Source organism: Trichosurus vulpecula, chromosome 2 (assembly GCF_011100635.1).
Source record: "Trichosurus vulpecula isolate mTriVul1 chromosome 2, mTriVul1.pri, whole genome shotgun sequence".
Classification (NCBI taxonomy): Eukaryota; Metazoa; Chordata; class Mammalia; order Diprotodontia; family Phalangeridae; genus Trichosurus; species Trichosurus vulpecula.
Window position 1 is genome coordinate 454,654,640 of NC_050574.1, and position 27,869 is coordinate 454,682,508.

The 27,869-nt window shown below is 39.5% G+C and overlaps 1 protein-coding gene across 3 annotated transcripts in view; it reads right to left on the reverse strand.

Moving 5' to 3' along the window:
• Nucleotides 1-545: 545 nt before the first annotated feature.
• The window catches only part of MBTPS2 (membrane bound transcription factor peptidase, site 2), a 47,379-nt gene continuing 20,055 nt past the window's right edge, over nt 546-27,869 (reverse strand). Inside the window, exons 7-11 of one of the 3 annotated variants that reach the window (XM_036745078.1) lie at nt 26,780-26,960; nt 16,155-16,249; nt 13,182-13,377; nt 7,303-7,378; nt 546-5,888 (exon numbers count right to left, since the gene is read on the reverse strand). In XM_036745078.1, the coding sequence (XP_036600973.1) occupies nt 5,666-5,888; nt 7,303-7,378; nt 13,182-13,377; nt 16,155-16,249; nt 26,780-26,960 (771 nt within the window). In that variant the 3' untranslated portion in view covers nt 546-5,665. Of the gene's footprint in view, nt 5,889-6,224; nt 7,006-7,302; nt 7,379-13,181; nt 13,378-16,154; nt 16,250-26,779; nt 26,961-27,869 lie in introns of those variants that run through there. The other 2 variants (XM_036745080.1, XM_036745079.1) reach the window with 2 other exon arrangements.

The following is a 27,869-nucleotide window of genomic DNA, read 5'->3' on the forward strand; positions in this document are numbered from 1 at the left end:
TAATAATAATATCAGTAAATTAGTGTTTGTTGTACAACAGGCATCCACATGTAATATAGGCAAGTATTGGCTCAGAGCCTTAAAAAATGCTGGAGTCAAAATAAATCAGGCTACAGACAAATAAGAATTTTAATAAAAACCAAAATCAAGTCTTCATTGATTACGGTGATGAGGCAGCTAGGTGGCACAATGGATGGAGCACCAGGCCTGGAGTCAAAAAGACACCGACGAGCTATGTGACCCTATACAACTAAGTCACTTAGACTTTGTCTGCCTCAGTTTCATCAGCTGTGAAATAAAGATAACAGCGCCTACCCCTCAGGAGAGAGGTCAGGAGGAGGAGATGAAACATCTGTAAGGTGCTGATCAGCACACAGCAGAGGCTCAGTGAGGGCCTATGTCCTTCTTCCACTCAAATTAGTTATTTATGGTGCTTTAGAATATTCTATCTGTAGAAGGGAAGGAAGCATATATTTGAAAATGAATGGGACAGGAACAAAAATGAAGTTGAACTGTTTTTTTAAAGGAAATGAATGTGATGTAAAACCAGAAAGTATCAATATAACTTTTTAAAAAGAAAAATGGTGTACTCTAGCTACCCCACGTGAAGTGGCTGGCCAGAATTATGTCTAAGGCAAGGTAATGCTTGCAAATATTTTGCGATTTATTCTATCGAACCAAACGAGCTTAACAGAACATGAAATTTACAGAACGTTCGTCGTCTCCTGAAACTCAGTCATGAAATACAGGCGTTTCCCCCCTCCAACACACAATGGTGAACCGGGTAATCAGAGTTGCAGCTTCCTGGATCCATTTTTCTCTATCTCCACCCCAAGAAGTACAACCTATTGTACCTTAATAAGGTCAGAAATAGAGGCTTTCCCTTCATTGAATTCATTTACCACGCTCTGATAAAATATACAATGGATCATTCGAATGAGTGAAGCCTCAGAAGCAAAATAAACATTTTACATACATAGATTAAAATAGGTTTATTGTCTCTTAAATAAAAAGTGACCATATAGTCTATTTAATTTTCCCCATTCTTTTGAAATGACGAATTTATTCAATTCAGCAGCAGACCGATAGTCCAGGAATGAAACACACTTTCTACTTGACCCAAGCAAGATGAAATACAAACTTGAGTACCAGAAATTGTGTTTTGATTTTCCTTCCAGACTAACTTTCATTTACTAGAAAAGTCCTATTCCTTCTACTGTCCATCATAAACATAGAACTCACACTTGAAAAGGGCTCAGGAATATAAAAGAGTCTGCCAACAGCAGAGAGAATAGGATCATTTATCGTAAGGTAAAACAATTCAGGCAAGACAAGTCCCCTAGCCAGTGGTCCCATTTGCACAAAGTAAAAGTACAGCTGCTCTTAATTTGTTTTGAGAACTGCGGCTAACCCGGCTTTATGAAATACTGCCAGAGCTTGGGTGCAAAAGTTTTTGAAAGAAATATAAGATGTGAGGGTTTAAGAACTCGATACGACATAAAACTAACAGTCAAAATTTCTTTCCTCAGAACCCCTAAAAATCTGAAAAATTAAAAAATTATTTAATGTAATTAAAAATTTTTTAAATTATTTTTATGTGCAAAGTACTCTGATATATCCAAAAGTTAAAAATACATAACCATAGACATAAAAGTACTTACTACAAAGGAAGAGAATCTAGAACAGGCCTCAGAGTTTGCACCAGTAATGGAAACATCTGAGATTAACACAGAGAACCAGTGACTGTTTTCAGCAGGAATAGTTTCATTTTAGACAAAAATATGAAAGGATTATAGGCAATTAAGATATTATTCAATCAGGAGAGAATGATTTTATATATATGGTCAGAAAGAAATGGAATCAAGTCAGTATAAAGTACAAAATATGGTTCCACGTTGTTATTTATTAACATCATTTACCAGCAATTGGGTTGTCTTCAAGGTGAAGTATAACTTTTTGGGGTGAGCCTGAAACGCCTTACTTTGCCCAGGCTGGAAGTTCAGCAGCCACTGATGGGTTAATCTCACTACTGATCAGTATGGAAACTTGGACCTGCTCTGTTTCTGACTGAGCCGGTCAGACTCTGCTTAGGCAGCCTACCAGTCCCCTTCTCCCAGGGGCTAGCCATGTTGGTACTGTATTTAGTGCAGACACCTGATCATCTTTGCCCCTGTTACAGCTCAGAATTGCCTTTCCCAGCATCAGGGAATACAGGCATGCCTCACCATGCCTGGACATATCTTTTTTTTTTTTTTTTTTTTTTTTTAAAGAAAAGGATTCACTGTACATCTAATACACAGTATGGTCAAAAGGCATTTTAGAAAAAAATACTTATGCATTACTTACATGTGGACATTTAATACATGCAATCTGATGATTGTTATTGAGTCTGACAAGTTGACAAGAAATATATTCACATACTTGAGTTTGGAATAAGGTAATGATCTCTCTAGAAATATAACCAGAAAAGTAAAAATCTACAGATTTTTGCAAATTGTTTTTGCAAACTGAGATGCTTTACAAAAAACAAATTCCTTGTATAACATCTCTAAGGAAAAAAGGAAAAATATAAATATGAACACTATAGAGTTGGAAAACAAGGTTTCCCTGCCTAAATTAAATGGCAGCACAATTTTCTTGATCACTATGTGAATCCAATTTCCTAGTCACACCAAGCAATTAAAAATGGATAATATCCCATACAGGAAGACAAGTGATATGAAAACTACAACTTACACCACTTTGGCGCAGTGACTATTCAATGGTACATTGTGCCATTTAAAACACAGAAGCATGTTTTCTTACTCCATAAATCCCTTTTCAATCATGATCATCTTACACACATTTCTATCTACACAATTTGCTAGTGAACTCATAGAAAACAGATTTCACACTAGATTGCCAAAGCAATGATCTCTTTCTAGTTTTCTGTTTCTCAAAGTGGCATCAAGGGCTGTTTTTCTGGGACTGCACATCATTGTCTTCTATGATTTCATTCTCAATAAAGGTGAGGAGACATCATCTTTGCATTTATCTGAAATAAAAAACCTTATTTCTCTAGTCCTCTGGTTTATCCAGGGTTCTTTGACACATAATTCCTTTCCTTGCATTTTATGGTGTCTTGGAAAACTTTTCCTAATTATTCCCTATTGAAATAATAGAACCAGTGTGGTTGTTTCACTCAAAGATAGACTTCTAGGACTCCATAAAAGATTGCACTTACATGTAATACCCACTTTAGCTGAAAACTTCTATTCCTATGGGACTCTATGAGGATCCCAAGAGGCTGACCATTGGTCACATAACACTTATGTGTGGTTTTGAATTTGCATTAACCTCCTTAACAGCATTCTTTAGTTGTTTCCAGGCAAAAAATGTTTACCTTGGTTTGCTAAAAAGGCTATTCTCAGATTACCCAGGTGGTTGGCCAGTTCTGTATAGTCTAAGTCAGGTTGGTTAATTCTGAGTCAGAGTCCATCTAGGGAATCCCAGAAAAGAAACCAGCGCTGAAGATCTAACCTGGAGATGGTTTCAGCATGTTCCTAGAAGTGTCTAAATCACTGTAAACAAAGGGCACCTAGTTTGTCATGCTTGTGACAGATCAAAAACATTGGTCCAATCATGGAGTCCATCCCTTCTTTGGCTACCTCCTCAGATATGTGAGATCCAAAAGGAAGAAAGTAAATATGGCAGGAGACACAGGGCAGACTGTGACCCCGTGAAGGATAAGAGCAGCAGCCTAAAACAGGGATGAAATTATACTCAAGGGGAGAATTGGGAACTAAGAGAAGAGCCCGCAGTTGTCAAGGGCTTCACATAAGCTGAACAGGCCAAAGAAAGAACCAAGGAGATAAGAGAAACCATAAATAGCAAGTTGTCTTGAACAACTAGAACCATTACCCTCAGGAACTTTGTAATAATGTGGGCAAAAGAATACTCAGGGAGATTCATTCTATACATGTATTGTGACAAACAGTCACACTGCTAGTGTTAGGGGAGGAGTGGATTCAAAGAATTCTTCCCAAGTGGCTAACCAACCTTCCCTCTTTCTGGGAGAATAGATAATCCCCTCCTAAGGCCCAGTGGCTGTGAGACCACTTATTTCCAGAATGGCTCGGCTGAGCCATACTGATTTTTAGCCATAATAAAGTCCTAAGACCCAATCTCATGTAGTCTTTGATTTGTCTTTGACAACAAACTCAAGAATCTGTTTGGGCTGGAATGGGATTCCATTCCTCTATTTCTACCTTCCCCCTTCACTGCCTCCACTGAGAAGTGGCTCCTATTATCTAACTTTGACATCAGGGCTAGGACTAATTGAAGCAACCGCAAATACCTTTATTCTAGAGGAAAGTCTGACTTCAGCCCAACTTGGCAGGCACAGGAGAGTAAGGGCCCTGAAGGAGCATGGCGCCTATAAACCAACCTTACCTGTACTGTGATTTGTTATAGAATGTTATACAAGGTCAGGACCCTTGCCTGCAGCTCACAACTAAACTCACCATTAAGGCTGCTTTTTAAAGATAAGGTGATACCTCACTCAGGAATCAACTGTTGCTACAAAGTGTTAAAAAACAAACCTCATGTTGTGGCAGGTCCCAGCTTCTGCTTTTTTTTTTACTCTCCAAGAATATTTGGAGACAGACAGGGCTTGAAAAATAACATCTGGATTTTTATTTCTTGACTGATGATATATCATTAATTTATTCATACATACATACATACACACACACACATACACACACACGTGTCCCTGAACAATTCAGGGAAATTTCTGAACACTGTATCTATGTAAACAAAATTTTATCAAGAGAATAATGTTTAATCACAGCCGCTTTAAAGAAACAAAATTTTTGGTCTGGATCTGTAGGCAGAGGGAACTGACAGTGAGGAAAACTCCCAGTAACAATTCTGCAACTTATGGTCAGCACGCTGGATAGGGCACCAAGACGCTGTCTTGTCTAGGGTCACAAAGCCAGTTGCGTGGCAGATTGAGGACTTGCACTCAGGTCTTCTCAGAGGCTAGACCTCTCTCTATCATCCAAGTTTCCTCTTGTGACATATAATCCAGCACTAAATTAAAAACACTGCACACCAAAGAGGTTTTGATTTAGTTGTGACCACCTTTTCAATGTGGCCACAGAACATCACTTGCTTCCTTCAAAACCTAATATAAGTGCACCTCTTCACCTCTATTTATTCCCTTACCCCAAGGTAACACACCACTTAGATATGAAACAACAAATAATTTTTACAGATGAACTTATAAAGTCCAAATTAACGTACAAATGTTGTCACAACCAGGTTGAAATCTTTTGAGGTCGGAGATCAGGTCCTTCTTATTTCTTCTGTTAGTGGGGTAACAAAAGGTACTGTGGAGACTACCTAGCACAGACCTCTAGATTTAGTAGAATCTCAAGTGGTGCTGATTAAGATGGTTTTAAGGAAGTTTTTTAATATTTCAAACCAATTAAAGTTTTTTTTTTAATCAGCAACAAATGTTATGGGGTTGGGTTTTTTTTTTGGCACATTATAACAACTCACAGATTTTGTCAAATGAGTTTATATATCTGTATATATGTGTGTACGCGCGCATGCGTGTGTGTACACATATATATGTATATACACACACACACATATACACACACACACACACACACTCATATTATCGAGCTGTCACCATCCAGAGTCCCAGGGCCACATTGGCAGCCAAAAGTGTACTACCAGCAAGCAAGATTAAAAATCCTAACAAATCTCTATTTTGCTTGTCTATGATCAGTGAGCTAAGGGTGGCTTCAAGAAAAGAGTTTAACATCCACTGTCCATCTAAAGCAAAGCAGGGTACAGCATTGATGACAGCCAGTGCTCCTGAGAGTGAAATCAGGTATCTGGTCATAAGTAGTTAAACAGAATAAACAACGAAGGTACCAACAATGTGTTAACCATTGAAAACCATACTTGAACAATTCAGGGAAAATTTTCAACACACTGAATGTAAGGCTCCAATCGTCTTTCCCACTTAAAAGTGAAATCACTCTTTCTCTAAGCTTTTGCGACACGGAAGAGGCTATGTCTTTCTGATAATCAAATGAATATATTTTTAAGTCTTATTAGCATAAAGACATAGTTAATGAAAGAAGACAACTTATATCTCTACCTTTATCATTAGCCTGTATAATTCTGGCTATAAAGATACAAAAAAGAGAATAGTCTGGGAGGGAGAGGAAGTGGAAAATAATTAGTTTTTGACCTTGTGTACGTTATGATAGGACAAATGAAAGTTTTTGTTCCTTGAAGATTATTCAACGTAACTATGTAGAGGCAGGGGGCAGAGGGATAATTCTCTCCTAAGGCAACGACAGTTATACAAATACAGATTACAGGATATATGGCATAGTCTTTTTGGTACCTTTTGAATTAACTGTTCATACAGCATTTTTCCCTTTTCTTTCTCTGTTAAACCTTTAAAATCAGAAATACAAGGAAGTAGAAAACCAATACAAACAAATGTGTCTTTTCCCCCTGCCCTTCACATATAAAGAAGATACTACTGATATACCATGTTATTGGATTTATTTTTCAGGGAGTGCAGTGGCAACAGATCAACACCGTTCTGCTTATTTTCTCAAATGCTCCTCTGTAGAAGCCCACTCCCCCTTAATGGAACAGATTAGACAAAGAGCTAACTGCGTCTGCAGGCAGTCTGTAGCCATGACAAAATGTCAACCAAATTAACTGGCCCAAATGGGGGCAGAAAGCATATCTCTGCCCTCATTAACAACACAGATGCTTTACCCATCTGAGGTAACCAGCCATGAGCCAAAAATGGAAAGGTTTCCAATTCACCCATCTGACTCTAATGTGGCTTCTATATATTCTCCAGAATATCTTATCTTTTATTTTTCTCTCTAGCGCTCTTGTTCCCTGTCTTATATTCAAGCTGACACTTTTAATGTCTCTCCAGTTTTAAAGTGATTTCCTTCGGCATAGAGAGTCCTGTCAGGTCTTTATTTTAAGGATAAAAACTTATATTTATGTAGCATTTAAATATACATGATCTCAGCTGATCCTTGTGAGGAAGGCAAGTATCATTCTACCCACTTTACATAGAGAAAACAGGTTCATAAAAGTTACGTGACTTGCCTTATGACACACATTGTAAGTGATACAATTGGGACTCAAATCCAAAGAGGGTTACTGGACCCATGCCTTGCTGCCTACCTACTCTGTGTTCAGACTCTAAGCAATACACTTTTCATACAAACCTTTTGTATAGAGTAACTTGTACACTTGAAAGGATACTTGAGAAATGTCTCTATTACCACAGGTACATCAATGCTTAGAAAGTTGAATCGTGGGATGAAACTGCTGAGGCTCACTAAAAGGAAAGTGGTGAGAACAAATATTATTAATGAGTCAACAGACAGCACATATTTAATGATATATGCATTTATCCAAAGCTGATTAGGACTCTTCAACCTCCCAATCAGAGACTGAGCAAAAATACAACGCTAAAAGAAGTTCGTCCTCAAATTTACCTAGGAAGGTTAGAAGCTTCAAGAAAAATAGGAAAAAGGGAATCCTACTGTTTCTTGGGATGCTGCTTTGGGCCAATATGTAGAACACAGGGTGTAACTCCCAACATGCACTCCTATTTAAGGTGGGAAATGAGGTAAAGCTGAGTGTATCCTGGATGTGCTTAAAAAAAAAATACCAGAAACCAGACACCAAAAATGAGTGTTATCCTCTTTAAAACACCACATCTTGTCCTTAGCTTTCCTCAACAGGCCCAGATCATTCTGAGACTTAGCACTCAACACATTCTTAAAGGACCAGGATATTCTCATATATTCATCCTCCCTTACCTGCTCTGGCTTCCATTTTCTGTACACATCTTTAAAAAAATGTTAACCCAATTCAACAAATATTTATTAAGCATGTGCAAAGTGTTGTGTTGGGTGCCAGAGACACAAAGACAAAATTAAAAATCTCTGCTCTCAAGGAGTTTATATCATACTGGGAGGGAGATACAACACTTATGTAGACAAGCTAATACAAAATAATTTCAGGAGGGATATGGCTTTGGGCAGATGTTTAGTTGTTTTAGTCATGTCCAGCACTTCATGACCTCATTTGGGGTTTTCTTGGTAAAGATACTGCAATGCTTTGCTAGTTCTTTCTCTAGCTCATTTCACATATGAGGCAAACAGGGTTAAGTGACTTGCCCAGGGTTACAAAGCTAATAAATGTCTGAGGCCAGACTGGAACTTGGGGAGAAGAGTCTTCCTGACCAGACCTGGCACTCTACCCACTGCGCCATCCAGCTTGCCTTCCTGGGTAGAAAGCCTCAGTGAAGTTGATTAAAGAGTTAAGCCTGAAGAAAGGTGGGGTTTCTAAGAGGAAGTGATGAGAGGGAAATCCATTGCAAGAGTGTGGGAACAGAGATGGGAGATGACGTGTTGACAGTTGCATAGAGTGAGTGAAGGGGAATAACAGGAAAAGTCTAAAGGCTGGAACCAGCTTTAAAGGCGAGGCTGAGGAGTTTGTACATTAGCCTATATACAATAAACAGCCACTGAAGATCCCAAGAAGGGGACTGATGTGGTCAGACAAGTCTCTTAGAGTTATTTATCTGGGTGCAATATGAAAGGTGGAGGGGAGAGGGGAAGGAATATAAGTAGGGAGAGCCATTAAAAGGCTATAGCGTAGAACTAGGAGAACACCGCACGTAATACCAGCAATGTTGTGAGGAGGACCAACTGTGAAAGACTTACCTACTCTGATCAAGTCAATGACCCAAGACAATTCCAAAGGGCCCATGATGAAAAACATTATCCACCTCCAGAGAAAGAACTGATGAACTCTGAATGCATACTGAAGCATGCTTTTTTATTTTATTTTTGTGTTCTTGGTTTTTCTGGGTCTCTTTTCTTTTGTAATGTGGCTAATATGGAAACGTTTTACGTGATTTTACATACATAACTGATATCAAATTGCTTGCCTTCTCAAGGAAGGGCAAGAGAGGGGGAGAATTAGGAACTCAATTTTAAAAAACAAATGTAAAAAAGTTTTCTACATGTAATTGGGAAATATTTAATGAAATAAATTTTTTTTTTTAAAAGGCTACAGTATAGTCCAGGTGAGATAGTCCAGTGAGGCACTGAGAGCCTGAACTAGGGTGGTGGATATATGAGTATTGAGAAGGGGATATATAAACACAAGGTGTTATACAGATGACCAATTTGCTAAGTGATTGACTCTCTGGGCTATGGGAGAATGAGAAGTTCAAATGACACTGAGGTTGTTGTGAACCTGAGGAATGGAAAAACAGCACTGCCCTGAAGAGTAATAGGAAAATCTGATAGAGGGGTGGATTTGGGAATAAAGATAATGTCATGAGATGGATGATACAGATTACCACTGGTCTGAGTCTGGCTCATTCTGAGTGACTCACTCTATTCCACAGAAGAGGGAGAGGCTGGGACTCTTTCTTCTGCATTAGTCTTTGCCCTGAGGGTCTTATTTAAGATAGTCACAGGTGATCCAGGGGGCAGAGGTGGGGCGGGCATGCTTTGGGGTTTGTGCATGTGGAATTTTCTCAATGGTGTTTATATAGCTGCTGCTGTGTCTATGGCTTCCTGAGTAATAGGTTATACTTGCCCTAAAGGGCCAATGCCCAGCATGGTGTGAGGAGTTGGGAGCTTGAATAGTTGAGAAAGTGAGTAGAGCACCAACCCTGGAGTCAGGAGGACCTGAATTCAAATCCAGCCTCAGTCACTTGACACACTTACTAGCTATGTGACCTTGGGCAAGTCACTTAACCCCAATTACCCTGCCTTCCTCCCTCAAAAAAAAGAAAAAAAAATAGTTGAGAAAGGAATTGGTTGTGTTAGTGACAGGTCCCATGATCGCCTATCTTGAGAAGAGTGGGATGAGACACCTCCTTTTATTCTGATTGGCTGATAATACACTCCATGGTGTCAGCTTATGAGCCCAACCATGGAGACCAGTATTCTACAGAAATAGAGAAAACTGGAGGGAGGATGGGTTTCAGGGAAATATGGTGAATCACAAAAGCAAATGTCAGAGTTGGAACAGGCTTCAATGACCATCTAGATCAACTTATATTTGAAAAGGAATCCTCTCTATAATAATCTGGTCATCCAACCTTTGCTTTAAGACTTCCAAAGACAGGGAACCTGCTAATAAAGAAGTCCTTCCACTTCAAGGCAACTCAAATTGTTGGGAAGCGTTTTTCCTCAAACCAAGCCTATATGTACCTTTGTAACTTCCATGTATTATTCCTGATTCTACCAGTGGAGTCACACGGAATAAGTCTAACCATTTGTCCACACAGCAGCCCCCCAAATGCTTCAAGATAGCTATCATATCTCATCAATGTCATCTCTTCTCCAGGCCAAATTTCCCTAGTTCCTTCAACTAATACTTATTTTATGAACTCAAGACCCAACACCATCCTGGTTGGCCTCCTCTGAACACTTTAGCTTAATAATGTCTTTCTTACACTCTGGTGTCCCAAAGAGAAAACAGTACTCCAGATGAGGTTTGACATGGACAGAGCATGGAGGGATTATCACCTTGTCTCTGAAGCTCTAACTCTCTTAATACAGCCCCAAACTTCATTAGTTTTCTTGGCTATCCCAACACAATGCTGACTGCCTCAGGCTGAACTTGTAGCCCACTAAATAAATATTATTCAAACTGCTATCAAATAATGCCTCCCCTGACTTACACTTAGGAAGTTGATTTTTTTAAGCCAAATATAAAATTTAGTAAGATCTCCACTGAATTATACCTTACTTGATTCATCCTAATGTTCTAGGCCTGTCATGAATCTTTTTGGATATTGTCTCACTGTGCTAGCTATCCCTCAGCCTTTGGGCCATTTTGAGTTCCATTTTGGACATGCTGGGTTTAAGATGCTTTCAAAGGGACATTTGGGTGAGAATATCCAATGAACAACTGGGGATGCAGAAGAGAGATCAGAGTTAGGCATATAACTTGGAAATCATGTGCATAGAACTAATAATTCAGCTGATGGGAACTGGTGACATCACCAAAAATGTAGAAAGCCATGAGAAATGAGTTCAGGAAGGAGCTGTGGGGTTCCCCATGCTTGATGGATAACAGACAGATAATAAGCCAGCAAAGGAGACTGAGAAGTTGTACTCAGCAAACAACAGAATCCAGAAATGGCAGTATCGTAGAATATAAGGGAGGAGAGCATGCCCAAGAGGAGGAGAGTGTCCAAAAGCTGCAGAGAAGCTGAGTGGAATGAAGTCTTAGAAGAAGACACCCTGGATTCAGCAGTCAAGAAATCACTGGCAATCTTGGAGAGGATTTTTATTGAGCGGTGGGGTCAGAATGCAGACTGAAAGGAGTTAGGAACCCTACTACCAAATTAATATTCTTAAAACAAAGCTCTGAAACCATCCATAACTTCTGATCCAGCAATGCCACTTGGGCTTCCCCAAGCAAGTCAAAGGTCTGATATATGCCACTCTTTTGGGTTCTAAAGAACTGGAACCAAGGAAACAAGGTAGATGATCTCTGATTGGGGAAAGGCTAAAAAAAATCCCCTCAAAACCATGGTATCTGAATGTTATTGAATACGATTATGTAGTAAAGTGATGAATAAGAGAAATTTGAAGAAATATGGGAAAATAGAGGAAATGGTGCAGAGTGAAAAAAGAATCCAAAGAACAATATATACAAGGATTACAATAATGTAAATGAAAAGGTCGCTATCAAAAAGCAGGTCTAAGTAATGGGAAAAGCAGTAACAGAGAAGAGGAAATGAAACATGCTTTTCCTCATGGCAGACAGGCAGGAGTCACCAAGTCGGAATGCTATACACAAATGGAGTCACTACAACTGGTTTCTTTGTTGATTTTTCTATGGGTTAAGGGAGGGGTGGATCTGGATAGGGGAGAGATTTTTATTTTAGAAACTACTGTGAGGTAGGGACAAATGACACTGATAGAACATACTCATTAGATCAACAAACTACAGCTCTGATCATGATGCATTAGAGGGATGGATGCAAGAAAAAGCGGGGACTCCTTGGGGCTCTTCTAAGAGTATTTAAAGCTGGTAGTTACCAGAGAATTTTCTTAGAGCCCTACAGTAGAAAAATACATAGATTCAGAATCAGAAGACTTGGGTTCAAATCCTGGCTCTGTCATTTCCAGTGTGACCTTGATGTCACTTAACTCTTTGAGTTCATTTTCCTTGTCTGTAAAATATGTTGGGGGACTAGACAACTTCTAAGACCCTTCCAGTTCTAAAGCTATGAAGACCCTGTGTGCTGCTAGGTGACAGAAGTAAGGAAATGGAGATGAGTCTAACTGTACATCTTTAAATCCGAATTGTTTGCTAAGTTCCCTGGATATACACATGGGTTTCTTTGGACAGCTCTCCCTTTTCCTCCACCTCAGCATGGTTTTCCTTTTTGTCATCACAATTTTATTCTTAAAAAGTTTTCTTTCCTCAGTTACTGATGCCCTAGCTTCTACCTCCATGACTTTGCAAAAACTCTCCTCTATGCTAGTAACGCGATCCTGCCACACCTCTGCATCTTAAAATCAAACACTATGAGGCCTATCCTGAATGCACCACTGCCAGTGCCTCCCCTCCTAAATTCCCTAGTATTAATTTTGTATAGATTTCTTCTGAGACATACTGTTTCATATCTTACAATAAGAGATGTGTTGTCTCCCCCCAACAGCATGCAAGCTCCACGAATAGGGACTGTTTAATTTTTGTCTACTGACCAGTGCACCCTGGTCCACGTACTAGTTTCTTAAGTGGCTCTGAAAGGGACTGGGGGAACTAGATAAGTCAGTGGCTGTCCCACACTGCCAGTTAACAAAAAGACTCTATATTTGAAATGGACATATAGGAGAGCTACAGCCGGTGAGAAAAGGAAGATCTTACCCCCCACCTCTTCACCATTATGTATCATCCAAGGATCCAGAGAAGAAAGGCTGGGTAAGCATTCTCAGAACACTTTTGGTTTGCTCATCTAGATTTAATTTGGCTTGCTTTGAGCACATTCTCAGAGCAGCCTCTGAAAAAAACCATTCACTTTAGCATAGAATCAGTGCAAAAGATTTTCCCAGTGTATTTGGTATTTCAGGGATTCTAACAAAATTACTAACCTGTGTGCTGGAGGTGCAGTGGATGTCCTACAAAGAGCATATCAATCTGAGGTGAGTGCTTCACTCTTATTAATCGAGTTTGATTTTCCAAAGATGGTATCACACATAAACTTGAAATAAAGTCCTTTTGACAGTCCGCATTACTTCTACACACTTGATTGGCTTCAATTGTTTTCCGGGCTGGCAGACAGGCATACTAGAAATAAATTTTTAATTAGTCATAAAATCAAAAGCATTAGATCACAGGTATGAGTCATAACCATGCCAATTATGCCTCCTTATAAAAACAAAAGTGATTTATTTTCAGGAAAAATACAGCAAGTTACATTCTCTCATACAAGATGATATAGCACATCTCTTATTTTGATACTTTTAAGCTTTTTTGTGTCATGGACCCCTTTGTAACTCTGGTAAAGCCATGAACCCTTTTCTTAGAATAACTTAAAACAATTCACAATTGAAGGAATACTACATTTCAATAAAAGGTTAATGAAAATAAAGATGTAATTTTTTTTTCCCATCGAAGTTCACAGACCACCTGATATCTATCTATGGACTCCTTGGGGGACAGGGGTCTATGGACCCCCAGGTTAAGAACTCCTGCTTTTAAGGATCTGTGATTTCATAGGTCTGGGCACTTTTTCATGTTTTTTTATTCTGTTTTTCACAGAGGTACTGCCCAACCCACGGGAAGCCTTCCTCAGGTTCTTTTAGTACACTGAAGACACTGCTGTATCACTTGAGCTATCTACTATCTTGCATTCTTCACATCTGACCAATTCGCTTTGTTTTGGTGGTGATATTTGTACGTTTGATAATACCTTTTAAACCATAACTGTTTTAACCTAAATGCTTCAGATGCTGTATGGAAAACATATTTCATATAAATACAATGCTGCCATTATTCATCTAACTATGGGGATTCCCCTCATTTAAGAGCGCACCACCATGAGCAAGTACTTGTCAAATGAGAGAATTAAACAAAGGGGATGCAAAGTTCTGACTGGAGATGGTTAAGAAGTTTGGCCTTAATAGAAATCATTCGAGCAAATAAGTGGGTACTTAATGCAGGTGTGTCTTCCTCTAATCACTACTGAATCAATGACACTGAGAGGTATAAAAGAAGTTACAGGAATGCAGGAAACTAAGTCCCTAAATATTTGGTTCCTTTTTTCCACTAAAATCCTCTTCTGATGCCTTACAACGGTGTGATGGTGACCTTGGGTAAACAAAGGGGATGTACCAGGAAGCCCAAGTGAAGCCTTACCAAGCTGGAGAGACTTTGATTATGGACTTAGCAGAGAACGCTGTGTCTGTCAAAGGAGCACCAGCTTAATTAAGTTCAGATTTATCACCAGAAGGTGATCAAAGTTTTCAGCCACAACAATTCAGAAAGAGGAGGTACTAAATCAAGCTGTATTTTGCATCAATGGAGGTGATGGAAGGAATGACCCTTGTCATTCCTTACCTTTCTAATCTTATCTTATACAACATAGTAAATTTTACACAGGAATATATGTTTACAAATATGGGGCCAGGGAACTGGAAGAACTTGCTCATTTCTGACCACCACCAGTCACCTTGCTGTCTTTTGGTACACTGGTTATCCAGAGTCCCCAGGACCATACTCTAGCTCCAAACCTAGATGGCTTATTTATTCAGGCCTCCTGAGGCAGTAGTGTCAAACTCAAATAGAAATGGGTCACTAAACTGTACATAAGGACCCATCTGGGCTGTGCATTAACTTAGAAAACCACAATTTAACTATCTATGTTTTACTTTATTTTACTATATTCTGTTAAATAATCGCATCTTAATCTGGTTCCAGCCCACTTGAGGGTGTTGCTCCTCAGGACACCTCTGCTCTGAGGCCCTAGGATCTGTTAACATTAAAGCCTCAGATGGCCAAAGACATTTGTGCAACCCATCAGCGGTTGTGTAAAACTACACAGCACAAAAACGTTTCTGGTGCCTGAACCTCAAAATTAACATCTGATTAAAAGCAATGAATGAGGACTGTAAGTTATCAACAGTGATTTTAAGGGGAAAAAAAATTTCTTTTAAGCAACACAAGTTAAGTGAATACAATGAGGATAGTGAGTCTAACCTATTTTGCCAAATTCTACATTGATCTGAACCTTTGCATGCTGAGGGAGTGAGCTCCCCTAGTAGAGTACTTTCGACTGCTGAAACTGCCCGACAACTATTTCTGTATTTCAAAGGGATTCATATTTCACAGGAGATGGACTAGATGACCTCTGATATCTCTCACAGCTCTAAGATTCTGCGATTTCATGATGCTTGTGAAGATTCATTATCTCTCTCACACCAAAAAAACCCCCAAACATGAAATATTGGGATTTGTTGTGAAAATGTGGGATAGTGGAAAGAGTGCTGGATTTTTGACTAAATATTAGGTGACAAAAATGGAAGTAAGAGGAATAAAAATTCTATTTTAATTCCCTGTGTTTATTTTATCCTTCAAACACTCCCAAAAATCCATGATGTCGTCTGGGTGGATATTTCCTCCATCAATGCAGATCACAACCCCTCCTCAGTAGATGGTTTCATGAGATGCTGTGGCCAAAAAAAAAAACAAAACAAAAAAACAAAACCCAACAACTTTACTGGTAGTCAGGCAGCCTTCTAGTGAGGAACCTCCCTAAATTTAGGCAGGCTGGTCCTTGGATATTCTACCATCAGGCCTGAACTTGCATTCTTTTTGAGCCTAGTGGCTGAAGTTTGAGCTCCAATGACAAATCTGCAAGGAGCTAGGGTCCCCTGCATCCTCCAACAAGGCATTACAGTATTATTTTCTTGAAGGTGATACATTTTTTAATACTTAGTCCTTTCATTGGTTTTTCCACTGTCACAGTCATTATTTTAGGCCTTTTCTAACAATTCGTTCAGGTTTTGTTCTTTCTAGTTCTGCTTTTTATAGATATTTATCAGTCCGCTCCAGGGGCTACTTACCAAATGAGTGTTCACATTATTACTGTAGGAAAAGCAGATATCTGTGAGGCTGTTGTTGCTACAACATTCAACTGTCCCATCCAGTCTTTTGTACACTGGAGAGAGATATAATTAGTTACATGAAAAATACATTTATAATAAAGCTATTTGTCTTCAATAGTAGAAAAGTGAAATGGTTTGTAAGTGAAAAAAAGACTGCTTTCTAGGGTTGCTATGTCATAATTTATATTTTAGATTAATTATTTTTTTACAGTCTGACTTGAATAGTTCATTAATATTATGAGGTATATGTCCATTTTCCTAATTGGTAAATAGACTGATACCTAGGGTTTGGTTTACTTATAGAATTTAATTATACTCTAAAGTCTCGGCATATTTTGCCAAACCATTCCCAATGAATTAATTAACAAATCTTTATTGAATACTTATGTGCCCAGTACACAGCAGGTCCAAAGTGCCTTGGACTTTATTCCTCCAAGTTTTCTCCTGGAAGGCCCACACTGCTGCTAAATTCAGACATGGTAGAAGACAACGTCTAGAGCCCATTTAGCACTACAGACATTATTACAAGCCTCAGGAGGGATATTAGACTTCTTATGCTTGGTCTTAAAGTGAACTAGGGACAAAAGGTAGAAGCTGCAAAGAGGCAGATTGAGGCTTGATGTCAGGAAAAACTTCTAATGGTACAGACCAAGAGTAGAAAAAGCTACCCTAGGAAGCAGTGGGGCCTCCTAACCAGAGGTCTCCACGCAAAGGCTGGATGACTAGTTGTCAGATCTGCTGGAGAGAGGATTCTTTCTTATTCAGCTACAGTTTGGAGTAAACGACTTCTAAGACTCTTTCAATTCTTGGATCCTGTGAAGTTGGCCACTATAAATCCACTCACCTTAGGAACTTTCAAAGGGACCTACTGCGATCAAAGTAGACTGCCTGCTGCTATTTATGCAGAAGGCCTCAGTCGTCATTTTAGAATGCAATGCTGATGGGGAGACTGTTTATCTCCAGGGATTTTTTTCAAACGTTCTTTGGTAAAATACAAGTAGGTATCATTTCCATTTGGAGAGGGATAAAGAAGCTAGCTTGCTGGTCCACATGGTTTGAAAAAGGCTGATGTCACTTCATCATTCCTGGTCTTCTTCACTGACTTTAAATGTTTAAAATTTCAAATGTATTAGACATAAAGGACAAATTAGAATTTCTGATTTAACTAAAAATTAATATACTCAGACAGGTAAGACTATATTTCAAGAAGAAAGTTGTATCTTTTATATGTGTAATTCTTGGGTCATGGTACAGCTTTAATATCAGTCTAAAATATTATATAATTCAAGAATTTCTTTAGTATCATTAACAAATGCTTTACTTCAACAATTTTTACTTCAAAAGGGAGTTTGTAGTGGGCTGATCATGTACAAGGTAATGCTTGAGATGAGTCTGGAAGGAAATAAGGATGCCTATAAGGTGAGGGAGAGGAGGGAAATCAGTCTAGGCACCGGGAATGACCAATGCAAATGCACTGAGAGAGTAGGCAAGAGTTCTGTGTGTGAGAGATAGCAAAGTCAGTTTGGCTAGACTGGAGGGTGTAGGAAAGGAAGTAATACATAACGAGGCTAGAAAGGTAAGCTGGGGACAGATTGTGAGGCACTTTAAAAGCCAAAGGGGCTTATCATTATTCCTAGAGGCAATAAGGATCCATTGGAGTTATTAAGTATTATCAGACCTGTGCTTAAGACCTAAATACATTTTCTAGGTTTTTTTTTTTGGAGGGGGGAAGGCAGGGCAATTGGGGTTCAGTGACTTGCCCAAGGTCACACAGCTAGTAAGTGTGTCAAATGTCTGATGCCAAATTTGGACTCAGGTTCTCCTGACTCCAGGACCAGTGCTCTACTCACTGTACCACCCAGCTGCCCCTCCAGTTTTTAATAATGAATAGCAATTGTAACTGGAGTCATCTGGTATTTTTCACTGAAGTATTTCTTTAAAAAAATTACACTGCTAAAAATACTGAATATGACTATGTGGCCTCTGTATATTCTCTGTCTGTTTGTCTGTCTCTCTCTCTCTCTCTATATATATAAATATCCCCAAAGTAAAATACTTGTAAAAAGTAAAAGTACTGCTACTAAGCATCAAGTGCTGGACTGGGAATCATGAACACGGCTGATTTTACCACTTCTGGATCTTCTGGCGGGCAGCACAAAGACCTAGCTGAAGTTACGGTGCCTAATTTTAGGCCCCTCAGATAGGGGCACCAGACATGTGTCCCCTGTATATTCCAGCTAGTCTCTCACTTCATTGCTACGAACGTCCAAAGGCTGTAAGCTGCTGCAGGGCAGGGCCGCTTCATTCCTGTCCCTGCACTCCAAGCCCATAGCATGGCTCCTTGCACACGGCAGGTGCTCAATGAGCACTTACATTTAAGGAAATGGATGGAAAGGTGAGTCTAATTCTGGCCCAGGAAGTAAAAACTGGAATGGGATTGAGACGAGCCTTAGAGACCTTTTTCCATCTAGTTTGATTCTGGAAAGTCATAATTTAATCTGGGCCGTCTTCCCTGAAAAATATAAAACTAATCAGGCCCAGCATTCTACTCTACAGTAAATATCAGTATTCTTTCCTCAAATGCAGCCTTGGGTCTACTTTGACTCAGTCACCAAAGAGCTCCTGAAGCTGCTTGTGACTGATTCTTCAGAGATGATTTGGTCCAGAGTGGACTGAAGAAAATAAATGCCAATCTATAGCACAAGACCACTCTTTTAAATACCAGGAACTGAATACCACTGCTGTTGCCTTATTTTACCAAGGGCACATGTAACAGTATTTCCAAGGAACAAAAAGTGTGCATTTGTGTAGAGTACCAAAGAAATGCAGATGAAAGGGGATGTGAAAGCGAGCCAATGTTGGCTGAAGTGTGCTCAAATTCACGCTAGAGTACTGCTTACTGGACAAGTCATTGGAGATCCCCAAATTCAAAAACTTTTAAGAAAGAGCAATTATACTACAAAGTCTTATACAAATTAAATCAAGTATCTCGCAATCTGGGATATATATCATTGAAACTTTCCTACCCCCAAATGACTTTAATTTTATTATTCACCAAGATACTCTCTAGATTCCATATAATAGAGAAAATGTGGGTACAGGAATAACAGTACTCACATGAGGTGGGGATACAAGGGGGAAGGAGTTTTAGTTTTATTAGTCTCTGAAGTTAAATTAGGCTGGTTCTTGTTATATTACTTCATTTGGTAAAGACTAAGCTGGACAATATAATAGTCCTATCCCACTCCACTAAGGGCATATGCGAAGGGTGCCCTCACCTCCTTCAGATGGGGATTAAGGTTGTCCAAGTGGGATATGTGACATTTGACTCATAGCTTCACTTAGGGAATCTCAATTTTCTCCTTTAGTATTCAATCCCATTCTCCTTAATATAGCAGGTTCATCAAAGGCTGGATTTGCTGAATATGTTGCCTCTTAGCCAACACAATGCTTTCAAAGAAGAAAAAGGAATTTAAGCTCCATGAATATATTAAATGCAATGTCTTTCAAACAATGAAAAAGAGGGGAGAATGTGAACTACCTTCAAGGTAAAAAACCAAACAAACCAATCAACTACGAACCAGAATAGCATTAACTTTCATTTCTATTCAAAACACCAAGTGGGAGATGAGTATACGAGCAAGACAATGCCAAGAAGGGTCTCGCCAACTGACCAGAAGATCCAGAAATCTGGATCTGGATGCTGAGTCTGGGTGAAGAGTTTGCCCCTGTCTGCTCTGACTCATAATAGCTACAGAAAAGTCCCTCTGAGGAATTTTTAGTTCCAGAACCACATTGGGAATTTTAGTTTACACTTGGGCCTATTATATACAATTGCTGAGAGGCAGTGTGAGAGAAGTAGATAGAGAACTGGCTGCAGAGTGGCATATACAGGCATAGAATGGCACTATGACCCTGGGCAAATCACTTAACTCCCAGTGCCCAAACAAATCTCTGAGGTTAAATTGCAGAGCTGTGGATTTTCGTTGGTATGAGTTGAATTTCCTCACTGGGATTTCCATACGTCAATGAAATCACAGGTCTGGATTACAAAAAACCCAAGAACAGACAACGGTTATAGACTTAACACTTTGAGTTGCCCTTCTAGAAACTCAATTTTCCCAAAGTTTACTCTGAAATGGACAAATTCAAGACCAATGAGGATCCTCCCAAACCCAGTGTTATCTTGACCCCAACTCCAAGGGTTGTTAAGAATTAGACTGTTCTTTAACGGGTAAGGGATGGCAATAGTTAAGAATGATGTGACCTTTAACCTAGATTAAGAAGTGAGTTAGGCAGATTATTTATGTCTCAGATTATCTATCAGAAATTTCACTGGCAAGTTCTCACTAAAAATACCTTCTAGTTTAACCAAGGACTCTCTGGTTGTTCAATATAGATCTCTTATTGTCTATTTGAACCGGTCTTAAGCAACCTGTGGCCCAGCTAATTACTTTCTTTACCTACCTAGGGAACGCCAGAGTTTAGACTAGTGGTTTGTACCACACTAAGAAAGGACACAATCCATTCCCCAATACACCAACACAAAGAAATGGGGGTGGGGGTGGGGAAGAAAGAGTCAAGAAGAAGCATCAAGTGAGGTAGGCAAACTGAGGAAATTATTCCCACAGTAGCTAATGAGTAGAAAAATTGTGACATATGCTCCTCTCAATTCTATATGCCAATATTAAAATGAAAATAAAAAAGCTTACTCTAATTTAACATAAATGGCTTTTAGATTACCTGGGCATTTATTTTTTTCCCTTCTACTCACATTAAGAAATGACTATCGGGGCAGCTAGGTGGTGCAGTGAGTAGAGCATCAGCCCTGGAGTCAGGAGGACCTGAGTTCAAATCCAGCTTCAGACACTTGACATACTTACTAGCTGTGTGACCTTGGGCAAGTCACTTAACCCCAATTGCCCTGCCTTCCCCCCTGCAAAAAAAAAAGAAATAAAATACAAAAAAAAAAAAAGAAATGACTATAATTTATTTTACTGAAAAGGGCAGAAAATTCACTTTTAACCAAATGTAGGTACAATGCTTAGATGAGGCTTGTTTGTTACCTTAGTGCCTACCCATTTGGCACACAAATAGCTTTATTTTAGAATATAACTTTAAAGCCATTTATAGCTTTTAAATGAATGGACCGTATTTCTATAAATGAACTAATTATCCCCATTTAAAAAAATAGATGGTTAAATTGAGACAAAGGTTTATCACGTACCACATAACACAGGGATGGAGCTGGTATTAAAACTCCAATTTTTCCAAGTTTTAGTCTAGTGTTCAGGCCATTATGCCAAATTAAATATGAATACTGTATAAGTAGCTGAAATGAAGGCTACAGACATATATTTTATTTTAGATTCTGTGGCAAGATCAGTTAATCATTTCTGACTGTTTAAAATAACAACCAAAAAGCATTTGAACCATGAAAGAAATAAGGAAAAATTTTGAAAGATTTCTGAGAAAATTCTTACCTGAATTCTATCCGATAAGAGCTTTACTGCATTTGGTAATGCAGGCACCCTTATAAAACTTTTCATTAAATTCAGAATTGGTTCAGTTTATTATTAGATTAATAAGTCACTTGAGATTTCACAGTTTAAGATGGAGATGAATGACAGGAAAGCAAAGAAAATGACAAAGGATTGAAAACAAAACTTCTGAGCAAAGCTTAACCTAACTAGAGTTATTTACCTAGTTATATAAGCATCAGGCAAAAGGACAGCTTAATAGTCTTAAGCTATTTGAATTCTTTTTTTTTATTTCTTTTTTTGAGGGTGGAAGGCAAGGCGATTGGGGTTAAGTGACTAGCTACTGAGTGTGTCAAGTGTCTGAGGCCAAATTTGAACTCAAGTCCTCCTGACTCCAGGGCTGGTGCTCTACTCGCTACTCCACCTACGTGCCTCAGTTATTTGAATTGTTTTTTTTTAATTTTATCATTTTTATTTAATATATTAGTTTTCAACATTGATTTCACAAGATTTTGAGTTACAAATTTTCTCCCCATTTCCACCCTGCCCCCCATTCCAAGATGGCATGTATTCTGATTGCCTCATTCCCCAGTCAGCCCTCCCTTCTGTCACCCTACTGGCCCCCCCCCCCACCCCATCCTCTTTCTCCTTACTTTCCTATAGGGCAGGATAGATTTCTATGCCCCATTCCCTACATATGTTATTTACCAGTTGCATGCAAAAACAACTTTTTGCTTTTGAGCATCTGCTCTTAAAACAGTTCCAAATTTTCTCCCCTCTTCCCTTCCCACCCACCCTCCCTAAGAAGGCAAGCAATTCAACATAGGCTACATGTGTATCATTATGCAAAACACTCCCAATAGTCATGTTGTAAAAGACCAACTATATTTCCCTCCATCCTATCCTGTCCCCCTTTATTCAATTTTCTCCCTTGACGCTGTCCCTTTTCAAAAGTGTTTGCTTTTGATTACCTCCTCCCCCTATCTGCCCTCCCTTCTATCGTCCCCCCTTTTTTATCCCCTTCCCCTTACTTTCATGTGGGGTAAGACACCCAATTGAGTGTGTATGTTATTCCCTCAAGTCAAATCCAATGAGAGCAAGCTTCACTCATTCCCCCTTCACTCATTCCCTTCCAACAGAACTGTTTTTTTTTGCCACTTTTATGTGCGATAATTTACCCTATTCTATCTCTCCCTCTCTCAATATATTCCTCTCTCATCCCTTAATTTTATTTTTTTAGATATCATCCTTTCATATTCAACTCACCCTGTGCCCTCTATCTATATATATGTATATTCCCTTCAACTACCCTAGTACTGAGAAAGGGCTCATGAATTATACACATCATCTTTCCATGTAGGAATGTAAACAAAGCAGTTCAACGTTCATAAGTCCCTAATGAATTCTCCTTCTTGTTTACCTTTTCATGCTTCTCTTGATTCTTGTGTTTGAAAGTCAAATTTTCTATTCAGCTCTGGTCTTTTCATTGAGAAAGCTGGAAAGTCCTCTATTTCATTGAAAACTCTTATTTTGCCTTGGAGCATTATACTCATTTTTGCTGGGTAGGTGATTCTTGGTTTTAATCCTAGCTCCTTTCACCTCTGGAATATCATATTCCAAGGCCTTCGATCCCTTAAAGTAGAAGCTGCTAGATCTGCTGCTAGCCTGATTGTGTTTCCACAATACTCAAATTGTTTCTTTCTGGCTGCTTGCAGTATTTTCTCCTTGATCTGGGAGCTCTGGAATTTGGCAATAATGTTCCTAGGAGTTTTCTTTTTGGAATCTTTTTCAAGAGGTGATCGGTGGATTCTTTCCTTTTCTATTTTACCCTCTGGCTCTACAATATCAGGACAGTTTTCCTTGATAATTTCTTGAAAGATGACGTCTAGGCTCTTTTTTTTGATTATGGCTTTCAGGTAGTCCAATAATTTTTAAATTATCTCTCCTGGATCTATTTTCCAGGTCAGTGGGTTTTCCAATGAGATATTTCACATTGTCTTCCATTTTTTCATTCCTTTGGTTCTGTTTTATAGTATCTTGATTTCTCATAAAGTCACTAGCTTCCACTTGCTCCAATCTAATTTTTAAGGTAGTATTTTCTTCAGCGGTCCGTTGGACCTCCTTTTCCATTTGGCTAACTCTGCCTTTCAAGGCATTCTTCTCCTCATTGGCTTTTTGGAGGTCTTTTGCCATTTGAGGTCTATTTTTTGAGGTGTTATTTTCTTCAGTATTTTTTTGGGTCTCCTTTAGCAAGTCATTGACTTGTTTCTCATGGTTTTCTTGCATTACTCTCATTTCTCTTCCCAATTTTTCCTCTACTTCTCTTACTTGCTTTTCCAACTCCTTTTTGAGCTCTTCCATGGCCTGAGACCAGTTCATATTTTTCTTGGAGGCTTCTGATGTAGGCTCTTTGACTTTATTGACTTCTTCTGGCTGTATGTTTTGATCTCTTTGTCACCAGAAAAGGAATCTAGCATTTGAGTTCAAGTTGGAGTTTGAGTCTGAGTTCATTTTCTCTGCCTGGCCATGTTCCCAGCCAACTACGTGACCCTTGAGCTTTTTGTCAGGATATGACTTCTTGTAGAGTAGAGAGTACTTTGTCCCAAGCTTTAGGGTCCAAGCACTGCTGTTTTCAGAGCTAATTCTACTCCACCATCACCCCAGGCTCTGTCACAGCAGCGCTCCTCCTCCCCCAAGAACTGCCAACCAGGACCGAAATACAGATCCAAGCAGGGCACAGCAAGAGAACCTACCTCTGTGCCCACAAAGCACTACTTGCACTCCCACTCTGATCCGCTGCTAGATTCCTCCCATCGTGTGAGCCAGGGAATCAGGAAGCACCTGACACTGGAGCTCTGGAAGCAGCCTCAGGAGCTTCCTGCTGCTGCCACCGGCACTGCTGCACTACCTCCGCCACCCCCAGGGCTGGTGGCTGGACCGCTCTCACCTCTATCCCGCAGTTTCCCACTAACCTGCTCTTTGGCGTTTGTGGGTTGAGAAGTCTGGTAACTGACACAGCTCCATGATTCATGGCCCGAAGGCCTGTTCTGGCCAGCTGAGTCCCGGTCTGGTCTGTCCTGGCATGACCCATGCTGGGGTGTGCTCCGCTCCCAGCACCAAGCAATAGACCCTTCCCAGCAATCATCCAGGCTCTCCTGGGCTGGAGACCTGTTTCCCTCTGCTATTTTGTGGGTTGTGCTTCAGAGCCATTTTTATAGGTGTCTGGAGGGATCTGGGGGAGAGCTTAAGCAAGTCCCTGCTTTCCAGCTGCCATCTTGGCTCCGCCCCCAGGTATCTGAATTCTTAAGGAATATGGAGTCCCTTTTTGATCACCCTTGAGACTACTCTAGATTAAGAAAAATGTACAAATATCAACCCTGAAGAACTCTATTAGGTATAAGGAAGAATATCCTTATTATAAGGTATCTATGTAGTTAAGGATCTTTTTTAAACTAAGTATTCACCATTTTATCTTGCCTTGCACAAGCTACAATATGGTATTATCACCTAATCTCTTGTCTATAATACTCTAAGTTTTACAAAGTGCTTTTAATTATCCCCTTTCTGATCTGATTCTTGCAAAAACTTCTAGGTTAACAAGAAAGGCATTACACCACTTTAAAGATGTGAATACTAGGCTCCGAGAAGTTAAGAGACTCATCCACAGTCACACAGCTAGTTACAGCAGGGGCAGCCCCTGCACTTTTAACTACAACACCCAAATCACCAACCTTTACTGATACTCCACTCCAAGGATTATCATGTAAATAAGTTCAATGAGAAGGCAGATGTAGAACCTATATCAGATTACACTCCGTATGGGGAGGGGCTAGGGGGAAGGTGAGGGAGGGAGAGAAAATTTGGAACTCAAAAACTTGTGGAACTGAGTGTTGTAAACTAAAAAAATAAAAATAAATAAACAAAGATGTTCCACTCCAAATTGCTTTCGCCTTAAGAGGGACATAAACATCAAGCCAGGATACTTCTTTCTAGAAACCAAGATACACCCTGGGTTCTAAAGTCCTATAGTCTTAGACCTCAAGGAAGATGGGTTCCTTCAGCTTTTAAAGCACAAGAGGGAAGTGTTTAATGCTGGTGAATTTGTAGGGCAGATGGAGCTCAAAACCAGCCTTGCGTGTGCATCAAGGACTCTGCCTGTACTTGCACCCTAAGGGTAGCAGAGTCCCAAAATAACCATGCTATTCTAAGAATCAGAGCAATGGAGGCAGCTAGGTGGCGCAGTAGATAGAGCACCAGTACTGGAGTCAGGAGGACCCGAGGTCAAATCCAGCCTCAGACACTTGACCCTTGCTCACTGTGTGACCCTGGACAAGTCACTTAACCCTGGCTGCCTTACCAAAACCAAAAGGACCAGAGCAATATATTTCCAGGTACAGCTGAGCCTACTGCCCAAATGGCTGCCTGGGACGTGTGCTGCTCCCATGAGCAGTGGAAAGAGCGACAGAGTGGATAAAGCCTGGCAGTCAGAAGACCAGGACTTGGTTCCCTCCTTTGGCACTTACTAGCTACATGAGAACGCATCTCAGTCATGTGAGCCTGTGAAGTGGGGGTAAGATATCCACCTCGCCAAGGTCATGAAGCTGTTGAGAACTTTCAGTACCACAATGCTTATAAAAGGCTTTCCTAAGTTGTGAAGAACTATAGAAACAGCTGATTGCTACTTTCTGCAGAGCCACCTTTAATACTGTTAGGCCTTAAGACAATAATGATGTAAGTTGTGATACATTTCTGACAAAGGTAATAATGAAATTCAACTTTTTTATTTCAGTCCTGAGCTTTCTTATCACTGCTGACTGTATATACATAGTTTTGAAAGTACAGAGAAGTAACTTTAGTAATCCTAAGATTTAAGAATTAAGAAGGAAAACTGGGCAGAAGGTTCAAATGGATTTATGAAAAAGGAAACCTGGATGGCAGCATCTAATTTAGGAGGAAGAATGACCACTAGGATTTTCTAGTACATTGCCATTGAGCTTTAAGAAACCTATCTTTAAACAAAGAAACCATAAGGAAACCACACGTTCTATGCAGCAGTGACCGCTCAATGTCACAGGCTTTATTCTACTCAGCACACACACATACCTCTGGCTGGGAAAGTTAACTGTTGCAAAGCTGCTGAACTTAGACAGTAACCAATCTGTGGCTCCTGTGAGATGAGCCCTAGACAGGAATTCCAATCTTCTACTTTGTGAACTGAACAGTCCTGGAGCTGGGTGACTAGGTCTCCTACAAAGAGGCCTCTGGGTCCATTAGCAGGTGAGTCCTTAAGAATAAGAATGGGGAGGAGGGAAGGAGAGAAAAACTGGTTGGAAACAATCCCTAAAGTATCTTCACTTTACTCCGTCTATGTCTATATCTATATCTATATCTATATCTACGTAACTATGTATATATCACATGAAGCCAATTTACAATTACCCTAAATATATAGTACTTTAAAAAAAAAGGTGAGTCAATTTCCTCGCTACAGAAAATTTGAGGGCTTATTTGAATCAAAGAACAACACTTTTATTTAAATTGATATAAGAAGCTTTCAGAACATCAAACACATTTAGTATGGCATAGTAGTAAGCTGAAAAGCTTTGTCTAACTATATCTCGTAGACATTCTGCAACAATGAGCATGGGCATTAGAACCTTTTATGAAAGGACAAGTGTTTTCAAACTCTCAATTTACCATTTCTCAATGGACATAAATTTCAAGATTTTTCCTTCTAACTAAAACTTTCCATAATCCACTGGTCATTATCTCTGCCTGGAAATTATTGTTTTCTTTCATCCAGAATCTAAACACAAACTCTATATAGCACTCATAGTGTTTTTTGAACTTAGGCAGTTAACTTGCCCTCCCACTAACGCTACTACAAAACAAACTTCAGTTTAATTTCTTTATTCCCTAAGAATCACCACATTTGAAAAGTTCAGCAAAGAGAAACCATCTGTTTATTGATAAACACGATGCGTTACACTCTACCTCTGACGGATTCTATCATTTTAGAAGTGATGTGTATATCTATTCATGCATATATGTATATGTAGTTTTTGAATCCGGTGTTCTTCACAGCATAATTTGCTACAGCTATGAGGCATGGAGTGATTTCTCTTGAACAAAACTGAGTCTTATGCATGTAAGGACACATGGACAAGAATACTGTACCATATAAAAGCTGAGA